At 46.7% G+C, this 17,889-nt stretch overlaps 1 protein-coding gene across 1 annotated transcript; it reads right to left on the bottom strand.

Moving 5' to 3' along the window:
- Positions 1–385: 385 nt before the first annotated feature.
- Positions 386–14,555, bottom strand: LOC119168074 (uncharacterized). The gene is made up of 5 exons (XM_037419503.2): positions 14,317–14,555; positions 10,661–10,797; positions 10,501–10,598; positions 2,047–2,133; positions 386–641 (listed from the first exon to the last, which is right to left on the bottom strand). The coding sequence occupies exons 1-5, from the start codon at positions 14,419–14,421 to the stop codon at positions 457–459; spliced, it is 612 nt and encodes a 203-aa protein (XP_037275400.2). The 5' UTR covers positions 14,422–14,555; the 3' UTR covers positions 386–456.
- Between the last annotated feature and the right edge of the window lie 3,334 nt (positions 14,556–17,889).

Here is a 17,889-nt window from a genome sequence, read left to right as displayed (position 1 = left end):
TATATATATATATATATAACCAGAAACAAACGCACATGAACACACGCACAGGACGTTAATATCAAAGTCGTCGCAGTAGCGCTTGCACAGCTGCCTCTTCAAACTTCAAGCGCGGTCGATGGCACAGGATTCATCTTTCCGAAAGAGTTAAGTTGTCTAGTTTTTCAACCGTATTGGAAAGCGCCTATATAATGAAGAAAATCAATGTCAAACAAAAGCAGCAAAAAGGCATATTTTAGCCACCGAGGCATGACAAGAAATGCAAAAGCCACTTTTTGCAATGTTCTGCGAACGTCAGCAGCTATCTCTTCTAGCAAGACACGGAGACAATCGGCGAAAATTACGGCAGCTTCGCACTATACAGATAAGTAAGAAAGGTTCAAGCTGGGTGGCCTTCTTTGTCTACCTTTATTTTTCTTTTGCCTTTTTCTTCTTCTCAATGCACAATAACGTATTTTATTGAACGGGTGGGGTAAATATATCTGTGTAATTTATCACGTTTGCTTGACATTCCGGATAGTACAGAACGTAGCTTTTCCGTTTTTTCAAGCGCTTAATGAAAGATTCCACGCACTTGGCACTCGGGCCTTGCCCAACGGATGAATTTTTCATCCGTAGGTCGACGTGGTAGAAATTAATGGCTGAAAAATTAAAAAGCACACCACATAAAAAATAGACAATGTTGTAGTTTAGTATTATAGTTGCGGTATTTGTTTCAGTTGTACTACTTTAACCATATCTATACGTGGGTTTCATTGTCGCATCTTTCCAGCAATTGAAGGCTCAAGAAAAGACCGAACATGTCTGAAAGATTGACTTGGCTAGGTTGATTTACTTGAAACGTTATTACTCTATGAAAATATTGAAGATTTTACGGGTGATGATGCGTTCATACGTTGTTACGGTGTTAGCATCCGGAAACAGTGTGTTTCTCAAGGAACACACCGCAGTTTGGCTCCAGCTAAACAGAAGTCAAGAGTTGGCTCAAATGAGGGAAACACCAAAGAAGATACAAACCCCACCGCTGTCCTGTTTCTATGAAAGCAAAGTGGCCGAGGCCAGGATACTGTGCGATGCCAGTGCCCGTTAAAAAATACCAGATAGTCAAAATTTCCGGAGCCTTCCACTAAGGCGTCTCTCATAACCTCAATCGTGGTGTTCATTTCAAATTCAATCTCTTCATTTCAGACATATATACACTCCTCATAGTTTAAAATATGTTCACAGGCTAAGGTAAAAGGAGTCCCATATGTCTCCTGATGAGGCCTTCACACCGGACTTACATGATTTGTAACATTAAACTCCAGATAGCGCTATAAGACGATACAAACTCATATTTAAAACATTTTTGTGGACATAAAAACCGCCTGTAAGAATCAGTATCACCTGAACTTTTTTACTTGAAGGATGTATAAAGCTTAAGCGTAAAACTAATAAAGATCATTAAGCTAAATCAGGACGCTGGACCTGCGCAGAACACGCAGCGCAGCCACAGTGTAGCCTGAATGAGCGGGCTTCGTAGTGGTCGTAAAAAAACTGTGACACCGGCATCGCACATCATTTCGATTGTGATCAGGGCTGATCCAAATAGGTCTACATGTAGATCAGTTTATGCTGCATGGTCATTTTTTATTGTAATCAGAACCGATCGGTTCCAGGTACATTTGTACACATCTTTAGCGTCATTTCGTAACATTTCGCTAATTAAAACACAGTCACTTTCCATTCACATGTTTCGCGTAACGTCGATTACCAAGGTATACGTGGGATGTGCCAAATTTATTTTTGTTTCAACGTTGAAGTAATAAATGAGCGAGCAATCGCGTCCAGTTATATCGGTTGTGATGCGATATATACAGCTCTATAAACACTCAGTGAAAGAATCTTAGTCAAATAACACTTCAGATCAAGATGTATCAATATATACGGGCATTTGCTTATATTGACATGTACATTCAGGCCCAACAGCGTTTACCAAGAGTTGAATCACAATTCAGCATCTTTGTAGTATTTACGTTTCATAAATGTGTGTAAAGAAATACATACGCTTTCCTCTGGTGAATATCTTAAACACTCCACAACTGTTATCATCGCTCTGGTACACCAAGAGTTCTTCTTTGTTCCATTTCCTGCCTACAAGAAATTAAAAAGAAAGGCTTAATATCAATAAATGTAGTATATACAAGCAATAGTCTGACTTGAGCGTATTGGCTAACACTTAGACTGATATCGGATCATCTAGTCTTTTGTCATCAATGTGTACCAGTTTTTATCCAGTCTGAGGTGTTTGTCGGTGAACGCTTGGCCCTTCGATTAAAATGTTCATTTTCTAATGTACTAAACGCATGCCATGCAGTTTTGCGTGCCGGGCTACTTTGAGTGCTGGCTCACACTACGGAAATTTTTAGGTATGTTACGCTTAGAGTTTTTAGGTATGTGACGGCAGGCAGAGTGACCGATATTGAGAAAAAAGAATGAGCAATAAGCGGGGAAATTCAAGACTAGAAGTGCTTTCAACTCTAAGTTATATGAAGTTCTACGACATCATAGTACTGTTTCATGCCCTTTATACTAGTTTATTGTGTACTTTGCTATGAAAATAGCAATAAATTCGTCACTGGAAATTAACTCAGTGCTATTCAGTAAATGAAAACAAATCTACCAGTTCTTTAGCGAGAACTTCAGAGACAAGCGACAAAAGAATTCACCCGTTGTCTCCTCAGTTCGCGTTAAGAAAGAAATTACCAAGGAGCCCGATCACGCACATGAAAGTTTCATGTAAAGGTGCAGAACGAAACAGAAGTTTAGTTGGGAATAAAGCTCAAACGTTGTAGATAACACGGTGAAGACATGTTATAGCTGCAAAAAAAAACATTATCAAATTGAAATTGGCGGAGCTAGCACCAGTGGTGCTAAGACATCATCCTCTTTCCTTTAAGCGCCAAGCATCGTAGTCAGCTGCTGTCGTGACGGCTCATTTGCTTGAATGCAAGAGAGGGGGCCAGCACTTCAGCGCTCGTCGCGTGGCGAGAGGAAGCGAATGACTTGCGTTCACGATGGGAACCATAGATAAAGAAAGGAGGGAGCGTGACGTCACTCCGCCAGATTTTGTAAGTCAACGCGTTTTCAAGGCATCAGTGTTTAGCCCAACAAGCGACCTTTTACGGCGAGATCACGCTAGCAACGAGACTTGCCGAGATTGTGGGGTATAGCGACCGGTAGGTAGCTTTTAATCGAAAAACTCCCAAGCATTTCCCCTGTCCCGGTGGAGGACGCAAAGGCTCAATCGCAGACTTCGAAAGAAAATTGCGCAGCTCAATCGCGAGATCGAAGCCTACTCTATTGAACTCTCCAAACAGCAGTGGAATGAAGTATGTTCTTTGGTTGACGGACAGATGAGAGTGGGGGCCAAATGGAACCTCCTCAAACAATTACTTGATGAGTCACAGTCGAAGGGAAATCAGCGATTGGCTATTGACAGAATCGTTCACAACCAAAAAGCGAAGGGAGTGTTCGAAAAGGCCCTCCTGAAGAGGTTAGCGGACAGCTATCTTCCGCTGGGCCCTTACGGTGATGCGGACTATCCGCATTACAGGGGTGGAATGGTGGCGGAGCTGGACGCACCTTTCACTGAACCAGAAATCTGGAAGGTCCTCCACGAGCTCAACAGGCGCTCTGCACCGGGCCCGGATGGAATCTCAAATAAGCTCTTACGTAACTTGGATGGTAAATCCATCGAGAAGCTTACCGAGAAAGTCAACAAAATCTGGGAGACGGGGCACGTCCCCGAATCCTGGAAGACAGCTTCGATAGCGCTCATCCCAAAGCCAGGCAAACCTCTGGCTTTGGAGAACATGCGACCCATCTCGCGTACGTCCTGCGTAGGCAAGGTGGCCGAACATGCGATTCACCATCGGGTATCCGAGTACATAGAAAGCAGAGAGCTATTTCCACACAATATGGTAGGATTCAGACCTGCACTATCCTCACAGGACGTGATGCTCCTTATCAAAAGACAAATAATTGACAACAACACCAGGGATACTAGAGGCATACTAGCTCTAGACCTAGCCAAAGCTTTTGATAATATCTCGCACAAGTTTGTGCTTGAGGCAATTTCGGTTATGGGTCTAGGACAACGGTTCCACGCATACGTTAGGTCTTTTCTCAGGGACCGCAGGGCTACCATTAGGATCGGTCAAATCCAATCCACGGAATTGACCTTGGGAGCGAGAGGCACCCTACAGGGGGCAGTTATCTCTCCTATACTCTTCAATATTGCCATGAAGGGCCTCTCGGAGCGACTCGCTACGGTGCGCGGGGTTAACCATGCACTCTACGCGGACGATATCACCGTGTGGTGCATGGGAGGGTCCGACGCCGGGGTAGAGCAGGCGTTTCAAGAGGCATTAGACATCACGGAAAACTTTCTAGTCGGTTCGGGCCTGAGCCTGTCATCGGCAAAGTCTGGGTTACTACTATACAGACCCACCCGACAAGGAATGAGGAACCTCACTCATTTAGAACAGATTCCCCTAGCTTTATACACACGGGATGGGCAGAAAATACCCAGGGTGGACTCCATCAGGGTCCTCGGACTCCTGCTAGAGTCCAAGGGGGGCAACTCACGAACTATAGCCCGCATCACCTCCAAGACGGAAAACATGCTTAGGCTCATACTCAGGGTCTCGAACCGCAGGGGTGGGCTGAGCGAGAGCAATCTCCTTCGGCTCTATCATGCATTTCTCATGAGCCACATTAATTATGTCGCTTCGGCGTTGCACTGGTCCAAAAGAGAAGAGGCAAGAATTGATACACTAATGCGCAAAAGCATAAAGCGAGTTCTAGGCTCGCCTATCCACACTAGCACCGAGAAGCTCCTACAATTGGGCATGCATAACTCCCTCTCGGAGGTGATCGAGGCCCAGCAGATGGCTCAGGTCGTGCGACTATCGTCCTAGAGGGCTGGTAGGCGCATCCTGGAATCCATAGGCTGCGGTCCTACGGCGACTAACCAACGTAATGTAACACTACCACCCTCGATCAGAGGCACGTTTTCGGTAGCTCCACTTCCAAGAAATGTCCACCCACAATACAATGTAGGGCACCGCATAGCTCGGGCCCGTTCCTTATTAAAATCAGTTCCAAACAGACCGCATCTCGCGACCTTTGTCGATGCAGCCCAGTACGGGCGTTCGGATCGCTTCGCAGTGGTCTCGGTCGATCATAGTGGCACACTCCTATGCTCTGCCTCGGTTAGAAAGGTTTCGGCAATGGTGGCTGAGCAAATCGCCATCGCCATAGCAATGAAGGACCCATCGCGTCCTAATGTCTTTACAGATTCGCGTTCCGCAGCTAGGGCTTTCGCCTCGGGCTCGATCTCGCGTGAGGCAGCGGCCATCCTCGGCTGTGAGGGGGCTGCTGGGTTTCACACCATAACATGGTTCCCGGCCCACATGGGGGCCAACGTACATCCTGATGTCCCCAACGCCAATGAGTTTGCCCATGACCGTGCGCGAGGTATCGCTCCCGCGGCGGTCCCGGCGGATTCGCAGGCGGGGACGCCGGAAGATACAGGGACTCGCTACTCACTTTCCACGAGATCATGACTCATTATCATCTATCTTGGAGGGCTTTTCCACTTCCTCATCCTAAACTTACGCGACCGCAATCATCGGCCTACAGGATGCTCCAAACGGGGTCTTTCCCTTCGCGAGGCAGGTTCAGTCATTTTTCTCCCAACATCGAGCCGCATTGTCCGGACTGCGGTGAGGCGTATTGCTCATTACCTCATATGCTCTGGCAATGTCCTGCGTTACGTGACGCAGAGTTCAACAAAGAAGAGGACTGGGAGGAAGCCCTTGACAGCGGCGACCTCTTGGTTCAACTTCGGGCTGTCGAGAGGGCCTGCGAGAGGGCGGAGGGCCACGGTCTTCCGGTCCCTACGTGGGAGCGGCCCGCGACTGCTACGGATTCCCCCTAAACAGGGCCGTTACAACGCAGTTCCTCAGGACCTGAATAAAGTTCTTTGTCTGTCTGTCCAAGCATTTCCCCGAGGGTGAACATGGTTAAGTGGCCCCGCCGCAGTGGTCTAGTGGCTAAGGTACTAGGCTGCTGACCCGCAGGTCGCGGGTTTGATTCTCGGCTGCGGCGGCTGCATTTCCGATGGAGGCGGAAATGTTGTAGGCCCGTGTGCTCAGATTTGGGCGCATGTTAAAGAACCCCAGGTGGTCGAAATTTCCGGAGCCCTCCACTACGGCGTCTCTCATAATCATATGGTGGTTTTGGGATGTTAAACCCCACAAATCAATCAACATGGTTAAGTGCGAATGCACGGGGTGATGCTATGAGGGGTATTTACTAATTCGCACTATTATATTAATTAATCACACTATGGTGCCTTTATGGTGTAATGGTTCCTGGGAATCGCAATTTAATCACACCCAGCCGACTCCAGTCGATGCGCACGCCGCTAGCGACATACAACGGCGCATGCTCCAGGTGCTTCAACCACGCCAAGATGTTACCGCGCTTCACCAGTCCGCGCCTGTACGTAGCCGGACTCACCAGCCTCCGCTTCACGTGCACGTCTATCGCAACGTCCTCGAGAACCAGCCGCGGAAGACACTCCACCACGCTCGGAACGTCGATGGGCACGTTCACGATCTGTCCCTTAATGCCGTACTGACCGTTGCCCCGCGTGAGCCACCTGGTGCTCATGACGGGGAGTCGAGGCGAGATGAGGCGCTCTTCCACCGGGTTCAGATTTGGGAGGTCCGCGAGACGAGGCGGGTATGCGTAGCCATGGCTCTTGGTCAACGGCGGAACCCGCCCGGCCAGCAGGGACTCGGCAAGACGCACACACCCGGAACGCACCGAAGGGAGCCAGCCGCGGGTCTTGCGCATCCATATCGTCACATCGGTGTTCGCCCGACCATCTTCCGAACTTGTTCCAAAGAACCCGCAACGCGTTCAACCTGTTGGTCTCGTTCCTCACACCAGAAATGCAGCTCAGGTTGTTATCGAACCACAGCCGGTCACACACGGCGCAGCTGTGACCGAAGCTGCGATCCACAAAGTCGCGTTTGAAACGCGCGTCCGGACGAGCAAAGTCCAGGGCTCGCACCCTCTCCCGCGCGGCACGTTCACTGGCTCGAACGGCTTCGGCAACGTCCACTCGCCGTTGACGATTGCGAGCGGCGTCTTGACGCCGGCCTTCATCGCCCTTCTCCGCCTGACGCTTGCGTTGTCGTTCCACTTCTTGGGCCGCGTTCGCGGCTCGATGCTGACGCCTCCTCTCAGCCTCGCGAGCGCGCAGTTCACCATCCGCTGCACGCTTCGCCCGCTTGTCCTCGGCCTCGCGAGCGCGCAGTTCGGCATCCGCTGCACGCTTCGCCCGCTTGCACTCGGCCTCGCGAGCACGCAGTTCGGCATCCGCTGCACGTTTCGCCCGCTTACGTTCGGTCTCACGAGCCTTTCGCAGCGCCGCCTTGTCTTCCAACGTAGGCGAAACCACCGCGGTAGCGTCACCTCCAACGACGGGTGCAGTGCTGGCATTCGGTTGTACTGCATTCGTTGTTGATGGTAGCGTTGCCTCCGGGACATCCATCGCACGACCCGCTCTCGACGGGAGACTGAGAGAGAAGGTGGGCGCGCGAGAGAGAGGGGTGCGCGCGCAGTTGCAGCGAGCGAGGAGAGCGGAGGAGCGAGAGAAGAGGGAGGGGGACGCGCGCAGCGGCGTTAAAGATATAAGGCGCGTTACTGACGCCGATATCAGCGTCGCGTCCGTGGCTTATTCGGTAGAGCGTTGCGCTGCGGCCCGCCAAGTCCTCTTTCTTTTAAAGATAGAGAGAAGACTGCGGACGCTGCCGACGGCGGTGGATGGTTTGGGGTCGCTTATAAAGTGTATTCACACTTCAAAGTGCTCGTTCGGCGCAGACGCGCCGGTTCACGCGGGAGGTTCAAAAATGAATCGCCACCGAGGCTACTAAAATGTACCGCACACTCTGAGGTTTTGATCACGTGTGTCGCCGACACGGTCGGCTTTACTTGTGTGACGTAATGCTCCCTCCTTCCTTTTTCTTCTTCCATAATGGAAACACCCTTTCTGCGATGCACGCTGCACTACCAGCTCGCAAGGAACGGGAACTCGCCCTCGCCCACGAGAGAATGCTGACGTAGCCAGCGACCGCTAACGAGTATCTTGACAACAAAAACAAAAACAACAAAAAAACGTTAACTTGCCTAACCGTTCATATATAGGCACTGGATCTTGATTGATATGTGGGGTTTAACGTCCCAAAACCACCATATGATTATGAGAGACGCCGTAGTGGAGGGCTCCGGAAATTGCGACCACCTGGGGTTCTTTAACGTGCACCCAAATCTGAGCAAACGGGCCTACAACATTTCCGCCTCCACCGGAAATGCAGCCGCCGCAGCCGGGATTCGATCCCGCGACCTGCGGGTCAGCAGCCGAGTACTTTAGCCACTAGATCACCGCGGCGGGGCTAGGCACTGGATCTTCACCTGCGATGTAGTGTTGATGGGAGATTTCTATTGCGCGTAGTTGAACCATTGATTCGCAGCGTGCGCGTTAACTAAAAGCGGACTACGGGTGTCTCTGTCCAATCGGCGCCCCCAGTTTTCAAATGCGAAGCATTTCTTAGCAAACTTCGGTGACTTTGAGCGTATATCTATCTATCTATCTATCTATCTATCTATCTATCTATCTATCTATCTATCTATCTATCTATCTATCTATCTATCTATCTATCTATCTATCTATCTATCTATCTATCTATCTATCTATCTATCTATCCGCCTACGACTTTTAGCTCTCCTGCCCGTTTGGATAGTGGTATCGATACCAAACTTGGTATGACATAACATGACTGTATGAAGAACATTTTCGACTAGTCATAGCATGAAAAGCATGATATATCTGTCATGAATGTCATGATTTACATTCCATGGTCTTGCTGCTCTTGTAGCGGGTTCATTAACATGAAATGTTGCAAAACTGGTGTGGTATGACATGACTGCATGGCGAACACAAAAGACAGGCCCTAACATGAAAATCATGACATGCGTGTCATGTAACGACATGACTACATGACCCACTCATGATGCGCTCGCACCCGTTTCGCTAGTTTCGCATATACCACATTTGAATTACGGGACGTGTATGGATGACGAAGGTATGTGACTGATGCAAACACGATAATCATGATATGCGTGTTATGCAATAGCATCACTAAATGCTACGCTGATGATGCGCTCATGGCCATTTCGCTAGCTTCACATGTACCAGATTCGATATTACGTGGCGCGAACAGACGACATAGGTAAATGACACGTCCAAACACGATAATCATGACACGCCGGTCATGTAACAACATGACTGCATGCCACAATCATGATGTGCTCTCGGTCGTTCCACTAGCTTCACATATGTCAAATATGGTATTACGTCACGAGAGTAGATGACGAAGGTCGTTAACAGTGCAAACAAGATAACCATGAGATGCCTGTCCTGTAAGAACATGACTGCATGCCACACTCAAGGCGCCAATACACTTCGACGTAACCCTGTGTGCGCGCGCGCCGGCGTTCGTTTCGTCGTGTCACGCCGGCGGTGCCACACCAGGCGTAGATCTGCCTGTCATATCCTCGCAGGTGGTCGCCGCGCTGTTCCGCTTTGACGCATGCGCGTTTAAGCACGCCCGGCGTCCCTACGCCACGAAGAAAGGCAGACGTGGTGCTGCCTGCAGGTAACGCAGTCGGCGCGAAATACAGCATGTCGGCGCAAAATACAGCATGTCGCGCGTCAATGTTACGTCTGAGTACTTTGGACCTTTGATGATGCGCTCGTGGCCGTTTCGCGAGCTCCACATATACCAAGTTTGGTATAAGGGGATGTGGATGGACGACGAAGGTATGTGACTGGTGCAAACAAGATAATCATGACACGCGTGTCATGTAAAACCTGACTACATGCTACGCTTATTGCACTCTAGTTGCCCTCTGTCTCTTAAAGTTTTGCTGATTTTAAAGTGACATAGCAACCTTCCTCACTCGTTCTTCGCGTATCATCTATTCCCACTGTACGTGAAATCTGCCAGTTTTTCTTCTCTCCTTTCATTGTTTTTTGTGTCTCTCATCATTTTCCAGGCTAATGGGCATCGACAGCGACCTCAAGTAAATTCGCGTCAGCCCGAAAATCGTTAGAGCCATGATCGCATCACCGAGGTTTCACTTTATCAGGATGCTGTAGGTATCTAAGTGATCGGATAAAATACTTACCTAATTGATGTTTTCTTACATACTTAAAAGAGACACTTCTCAAGAAAACGCTGGAAGTAGTAAATAGTGAGAAACAGCATACACCAGTCATAGTAGGAACAATAACAAAAAATGATTATTGCACTAAAGCACTCTGAGACAGATTTTAGAATGTTCTGCACTTTGGCTACGTCGGTCAGTTACCAAATATTTTACCTATGGAACCAACGAAGATACTGTGGTAGTTTTCAGTAGTACTCTTCCAGGGGAAGAGAGCAGAATAGTTTCCTTCGAGGTACTTTTCCGTCCATAGCCTGCACGTAATAAAAATGAGATGAAAACCCCTGTATATCTTTCATAGAAACGGAAATCATACCTAGAAGATTTCAAGAAATGCGATCTTTCAAATCTAATTAGTTTTTCGTTGGAGTATAACTTGGTGTCCTTTCTGCAGAATAGAGTTGAGCCTCTGGTGCTATTGTATGTCCATATGACCTCATTGACATCTAGAAACTGAAATGAATCGAATAAAAATAGATTACGAATGGCGAAAAACAGTAATCACAGTCAGGAAAACGCTGATAGCTTAACTGAGGTTACCCTACGCACAAAGGGTTACAGAAGTAGAGCACACCATAGGGTGAGGAGCTTCACGTTTATGCTGAGCTTGAGGTGCGCTTGAGTTTGAGCTTGAGGTGAGGTCTCGTAACTGTGATCGCAAAGGCCGGTGCTTCGTTGAAAACAAAGGTACTGAACTATCATATTGACAAAATGAAAACTTGGGTTAGTAGGTCCGCGTTTGTGTGTCGGTGCTGTCTGATGTCCTTCTTCGTATTTCATTTTTGCTTGCGGTCCTCCTTTAAATTATACATGCAAGTGCATTGTGCTTGTTTGTGTAAAAAATTGTTTAAGAAAAGATGACGCAGTAAAACCTGTCGGTCTATGCGCACTAACGCTCGCTTCGCGATTTAGCGTTCACTATGAAATTAGAAGCGCAGACCATCTCTATTTGTGTCTGTGATGTTCTCAGTGGTTCGCTGCATACCGTGATAAACATTCCCTTACAAAGCAAGACGGTCAAAAAAAAAATCGTCCCGTATTTGAGTGTTACACTGCAAATGCCGTCGAAAGACGATAGTCTTGCGTCTGGAGAGAGTGAACAAAACGTTTATTTCTCTTCTCGCACCTTAAAGGGGAAGATGACCTTTCTGCGAATTAAATAAAGTTTGTTCATCATCATCATCATCATCATCATCATCGAGGAAGACTCGAACACGTTGTCAAGTAGCCATGACATTGCACCGCATATAAAATTGTGAGTCTGGAATCGACAAGCGATTTTCACATAATCTGTGCACGAGTCAAACGTCGACTCGTAACAGTTTGGTAGCTTTCGAAGTGTGTCACAAGCATTCAAAACAGCTTGCAACTCAAACCGATTATTGCTACCCGTGGCGCAAAAATTCATTGCTATTGGTAGCTGTGTCTGGCGAGCACAAAGGCGTGCATAGTCGTGTCCTCATATTTATATTCATGCTGTATGTACAGTAGCTGTTGTCAAATAATTTGAACAGCATTTGCTTGTTTGGAGTCCACTAGACATATATGCACACCACACCCACACACATCAAACCACTGCACAACTCGTAGTATGGTAGATATGTCCCTGTTTCACGATTTCCACAAGAGATCACAAAAATTGTATCGCTATTTACAATGTGGAAGTCGCACATTCTCTGCCAGCCAATGCAAGCTCGCTGCAGTCCATTCTATTTAACCTTCAAAGTGAAGAAAAATAGCGCTTAAGATCATTTTGTTGCTTGTGCAATACAGAAGTATGCCTAATTTGCACATATAAATCTCTAGAGAAAACAATGGCAAGATGAAATTCTGAAAGGAGGGACAGGGAAGACATTATGGTGCATTGTGAATGTTCAGTTATTATATTTTCACATTTCAATGAGCTGAAGAGCGAGGGACTCAAAAAGCTAGGTACGCAGCCTGTTTTAATTGGATGTGACAGTCCTGTACAGCTTGCTATCTTTCAACAGCTTCAGAGCTATGATGCACTTCTCACTTTGGCTAGTGACATCTGTGGCAGGAAATTTACATCACACTGGCAGACGCGGAAAGCTTGGAACACGCGTAACATTCCTAGCAACAATAGCACTGCTAGCTATAATTGAAAACATCATTCTACACATCATTCATTTATATATATATATAAATGGGACTCGTTCATTCATCAAAAAACAGTTCCACTCCTTGACAAGGTATGCAGAATCACCAGTATCAACAAATGCTTTGAAGCATGGACAAGATTGCAACAAGCCTTCAGCAAGGACAATATGTGCATTCTAGTACTGGCTGAATATGCTTTGAAGACAAAACATTTTGTGTTCAGTGGCTGGAAGCCGGAACTGCAGCATATTTTCAAGATCGGAGGTGAACGAGCGCATCAAGTCACGTCACACGTGAGACATGAGCGCTATCTGGAAGTATCTTGGAAAACGAAACGTGTGGATCTGAGACCGTTTCAGAGGTGATAAGGCGTAAAAATCAAGGCGACGGGTAGATGCCACCACCGTGTCGTCTTAGCAAAGCTTTGGAAACACTTGCCTTTTCGTGCAAGCGTTGCATGGTCAGCGTAACGTGATAAATGCTACGGTCCTTAGAAATTCTCATGTATGCCTTTTCTAGCATTGTAAAAATCATGACGTACCTCAAAAGAACCTTTTACAAAAACTCAATTCTTTGGATAAGCCACCTCCATCAATTGCAAAAATCTTGGGTCCATGGCCAAAAGGAAAGCTGCAAGCCACTGCAGCGCGTGCAGTCGTTCACTTTCTGAAGGAATCAGAAATATCTCAAAAGTACTAAACAAACGAATATGTACTTCGTCACTTATAACTGGTATGTTTCAAAACAGTATTTTCGTGTTTCACTATGATACCTTTGGGAAAACCTTTCTGAAAACAGTTCAGTATTTAAGTGAGAAGATCACTTTAGACCTTTTATTGAACTTTCATGTTTTGTGTGAACACTTAAATTGGCATGATTACTTGTATTTTTACAAACTGTGTGTGGTGTGTATACATTTCTGTGTGGTGTGGACACTCAGTATTGAAAAACGTGGACTCATTGTGTAAGCGTAGTGCTATGTACATATGTATAGCTTTGTGTTTGCTACATAATATGCGATGTCGACTTTTGAGCAAGGGAAGAGGAGTAGCCGGCGGCACGCATTGACACCAACCTCTCCTTATTTGCATTTATTTAAAAAAAAGAGACAAACATACAGTATATAGGCGTGTTGTTAGCGTGCCTCAGATATGCGCAATAATTGTTTTTAATTCACAATCACACAAGTATGAATGATGAATCTTGAGCAATATTGGTGGGCGCTGCGGATAGGGTCGGCCGTTAAGGGTACCGTCTGGTGCCGTTTAGGGTACCGTTAAGGATGAACAAACAAACAAATATCTAGACAGACAGACAGACAGACAGACAGACAGACAGACAGACAGACAGACAGACAGACAGACAGACAGACAGACAGACAGACAGACAGACAGACCAAAATTTTTGCGTCGAAGGTCTTCAAGAAAGACTATCGTCTTCAAAAAAGAAAACGCAAATTCGTGCTATGTCTGCTGATATACATCGTACTGTATAGACTGGTACGAAATCACAATAGTTGTCAGCCTGTTTAAGATAGCAAAACTATCAATTAAGAGCCCACAATTCAGTAAAAAGCAGTCTTTGCAAAGTATCGATTTAACAAATGAGTGTTTTACAAAGAGTAAATATCTAAGAGTGGGTTCATACGTGTATTGAATGAAAGCTTTGGGCGGTCAGTTGTTCTTTTATTTCATTTAGAATGCTTTTCGGCACATATGTTACTAAAAAGTAACATATGTGCGAAAGATATTCTAAACAATAGAGTATTATTCGTGTAAAATTTATGTAGTGTTTACAAAAGTTCCTATCTGATATTTTACGAAATAGCCACAAATATTATGGGAAACTCACCTTTCGTATATCCCTCTTGTGTAGCTGTGGCAGGTTAGTATCCGAAGACACTTTAGGCGCCAGCACCGTAAGCAGAACAGTGAATTTGACTGTGCCTCTTATCATAGCTTATCAACAGCGCGTATCATAAGACGTCTTCGGAAAGGAAAGAAAACCACAGGAGTTTCGTCGATCAAGTATACGACCAGTAGGTTCTGCGCACACGATGTCAAGAATCATTCTGTCACTTAACAGTAGAGGTGTTTAAGTTAAGCAAGGCTTTCGTGAAGAGAGCTCACATAAATCGCGTGTGCACTAAAATGTCAGTTTCGTAGCGATTGAAGCGTATAAACATGAAGTTAACATTTCGTAAACGTCACCTATTAGCACGTCTCAACGTCAGAAACAATTTTGAAGGAGGAAGTTTGGACAACTTTCTTAGCCCTTTGTCAGAAATAGAAGAAAAACAACTTTTGAATGATAACTACGAATATGACACGTGAAAGCTTCTGCCGTAAAGGAGACGCAGACACATCAGAAACCTGCTGTGATCACTCATTGCCTAGCTGTCTGACCCCACCAGGTCTCTTTTTCTGCGATAGTCCGAACTGTTTGAGCGATTGAACTAAATGAAAACAAAGTGAGAAGGAATTAAATGTGGTAAAAATAGTGTGCTCTTAAGATTCGAAGAGACTTTGGTAAGTTAAGCTACAAAAAAGCTGCTAAAAGAATTTGTCACATGCTCAAATGTATGTTAAACGTTGTCCTGTTGGAGAACCAATCAAGCACGGCTAAGAGAGAGGGGTTTGCGGATAGAGTGGAATAAAGGTCTACCGGAGCAATAGTATGCTCTAGCCTGCTACTCTACACTGAGCGAGGATAGCGCGAAAGAAAAAAAAAAGCAATGAACGACGATGGGGAGGTATGGAGGTCGCAGTCTCATCAGGTTGGCGCAATGATATAGACGCGCATTCAATACAGTTGCATGTAGGAAGGCTATATGGCCACATTTACGACCTCAGTTACACTATTCGCGTCAAGTCAAGGGCCCAAAACAACCCCATAGTAGAAGGATACATCACAAAATTGTTTAGTCGAGAAAATCAGTGCATGTCGTTCACGTGTGTATGTTGAACCGCGACAAAACATATGCTCAGTGTTTCCGGCACTTGAGAGTGATTCCAATTGAGACTGGTGTTACTGCAAAGTTAATGTTCATGTATTTAAATAGGACAACGAATATCTCTTACATGAAGGATGGAGTCACTCGAATAGAAGTTAAACACGTGTAAAATTGATAATGTCAAGATGCTTTCAGATGGCTTGTAGAAAAATTGGCCTGGTATCTGCATGTTGATCTGCAAACGTAGCCGAAAGACGATAGTCTTGCATGTGGAGAGAGTGAACAAAACATTTATTTGATGTTTTGCGCAAGAAAATTGGTGAATGATCGTCACAGGTCCTGTTAATTAGGGAGGCGATCGTCGGGCTACTTCCAAGTGCCGAAGTATCGGCCCCCCGAACTGCACCACGAAAGCACAGACAATTTAAAGATGTTCCTATTTGGCGCGCCAGTGGACGACGGCTGTGGCCCAAAGAACAAGTCGGAGCCGAGAGTTGATAAACAAAACTTAATTATATTCTCGAATATAGCAGATCAAACGATACACAAATATACAGACTCGACAATGGTTGAATACGATATGTCAACAAACAGCGTACTACACAGTCCGATCAGCTACACTCAAAACAACGGACTCAAACAACAATACGCGCTACAATGCAATCACAAGCATCGAACAACCAAGTGTACAGAGTTCGAAAACTTAGTCAGTCCAAAGTCCTTAAAACAAAGTATGAATGGTACTCTTCCAAAAATCGCTCACTGAAGTCCAGCGCTGTTGCCGTTCCACTGCCCCCGAAGTTTCTCTTCCAGAAAACCTTGCGTCTTCAATTGACCGCTCTCCAAGCTCCAATCTTCTGCGGCCGGTAACACGTCGGCTTCCCACGCGCCGCGGCTGCGACGTGTCTTCGCTCGCTGGCGGTAGACACACTCTTCTGCTTGTAGCACGAGTCTTCGCCCCTCAGGTGGAAATACTCTTCATTACCTGCTTTGTCACTGAGGACAGAAGCCTTCGCCGACAAGGCGGAACAACTTACGCATCCTGGCGCAAACTTTCTTCTTCTCCTCCTTTGTCGCTGAGGACAAATGGCTTCGCCCACATGGCGGAAAAACCCTACGCACACTGGCGCTAAATTCCGTCTTCTCCTGTTTTCCCTTCTCTGCTGCTCGCTTGAATACCTTCCGCGCTAGATTTCAGAAAATTCTAATCGTTACGTCGGCGCGATGCACAGCCAAGGCTGGGGAAAGTGCGAGACGTTTCGAGGGCTGTCCGCCACAAGTGACGCAACTCTGCATCACTACGCCCCTTTCCTTCAAGAACCTTCCAGGGCTTGCTCGGCCGCCGATGTGAGGAGGTTGGTCGGCGAAACTACGCTTCCGAGGGGGGGGGGGGGACGGAGCGCCCGGGGAGTCTTTAGATGCTCGTTTTCTTCTTTATCGTTGACCTTGAGGCGCTCCTCTGGCGCTTGGTCGCCAGAATTCGGCGGCGCGCCCTTTTTTTGAGTGCTCGTTTGTGACACTGCCCCTCACTTTAAGAATGTTATCTCATAATATACAAAACCACACAAATTAGCGTGAATAGACTCCACACAACAACAGTCCGTAACACAGTCCATCGCTCGTGGCGCGTCAAATTCACAATAGAACACTCAGTACAATTGCACATTGCAATTCAATTTCACAACACATGGAATATAACCACAGGTACTTGAGTACTGCACGCCATCACACATTTCAAACAATACAAACGTACAAGGGTCTGTCTTGACAACAATTGTAAAATCCTATACACCACGTCACCGCAACAAACACTTTGGCTCGCTCGACATACACTTGTGCCACAAGATAACAACAACACAACTGAGGCTCAACACTACCAAACACACTCCGATTTGACCTCAGCACTTATCCTGTGTGCTTCGAGCTGCGCTTGCGCCCTTTCTTGTGGTGCTCACTCGATCTCTTCTTAGTTTTCCTCGTTCTGTTCTGGCGAGCCCTTCCACTCGACGGTATCTGAGGCGGCGTTTCAGCCATCGTTGTCACTTTCGACACCGTTAACGGGTCATAACGTTCATTCGATCTTGTCTGGTTATTCAACAGCTCATCACACAACATTGGGCCTGGCTGGCTGACTCCGTCACCTTTTCACTGTTGGTCGGTTGAGGTCGCACTGCCGTAAGTCCAGCTGCACGGCACGTTCTCTCATTCAACACGATCATTTCTTGGTTCACTGTATCTTGCACCCGGGCTTCACATTGAGCTTGGGTGAAATCCTTCACGGGATGATCCTCCCCTGTATTATGCGGTCCCTGTGTCGGCGAGGATTCCATCTTCGGGTGTTCCCCCAAACGTTCGGTATTGCTTGGCCCTCGCGCACCGTCGATGTTTCTGATGATGAGGTCGTACAGGGGGGTCGTCATACAATGGGCAGTAACCTTCTCGCTGAAGTAAGGGGTTTCAACCTCAATCTC

Source organism: Rhipicephalus microplus, chromosome 6 (genome assembly GCF_043290135.1).
Source record: "Rhipicephalus microplus isolate Deutch F79 chromosome 6, USDA_Rmic, whole genome shotgun sequence".
NCBI lineage: Eukaryota > Metazoa > Arthropoda > Arachnida > Ixodida > Ixodidae > Rhipicephalus > Rhipicephalus microplus.
The sequence above is the reverse complement of the archived record's forward strand: the minus strand, read 5'-3'. Positions and strand labels throughout refer to the sequence as shown.

Coding starts and splice junctions, on each gene's coding strand:
- LOC119168074 (XM_037419503.2), bottom strand. CDS start 14,421: ATGATAAGAGGCACAGTCAAATTCACTGTTCTGCTTACGGTGCTGGCG. Junction 10,798..14,316: donor ACAAGAGGGATATACGAAAG/GTGAGTTTCCCA, acceptor GATTCATTTCAG/TTTCTAGATGTCAATGAGGT. Junction 642..2,046: donor GATATTCACCAGAGGAAAGC/GTATGTATTTCT, acceptor TTAATTTTTCAG/CCATTAATTTCTACCACGTC.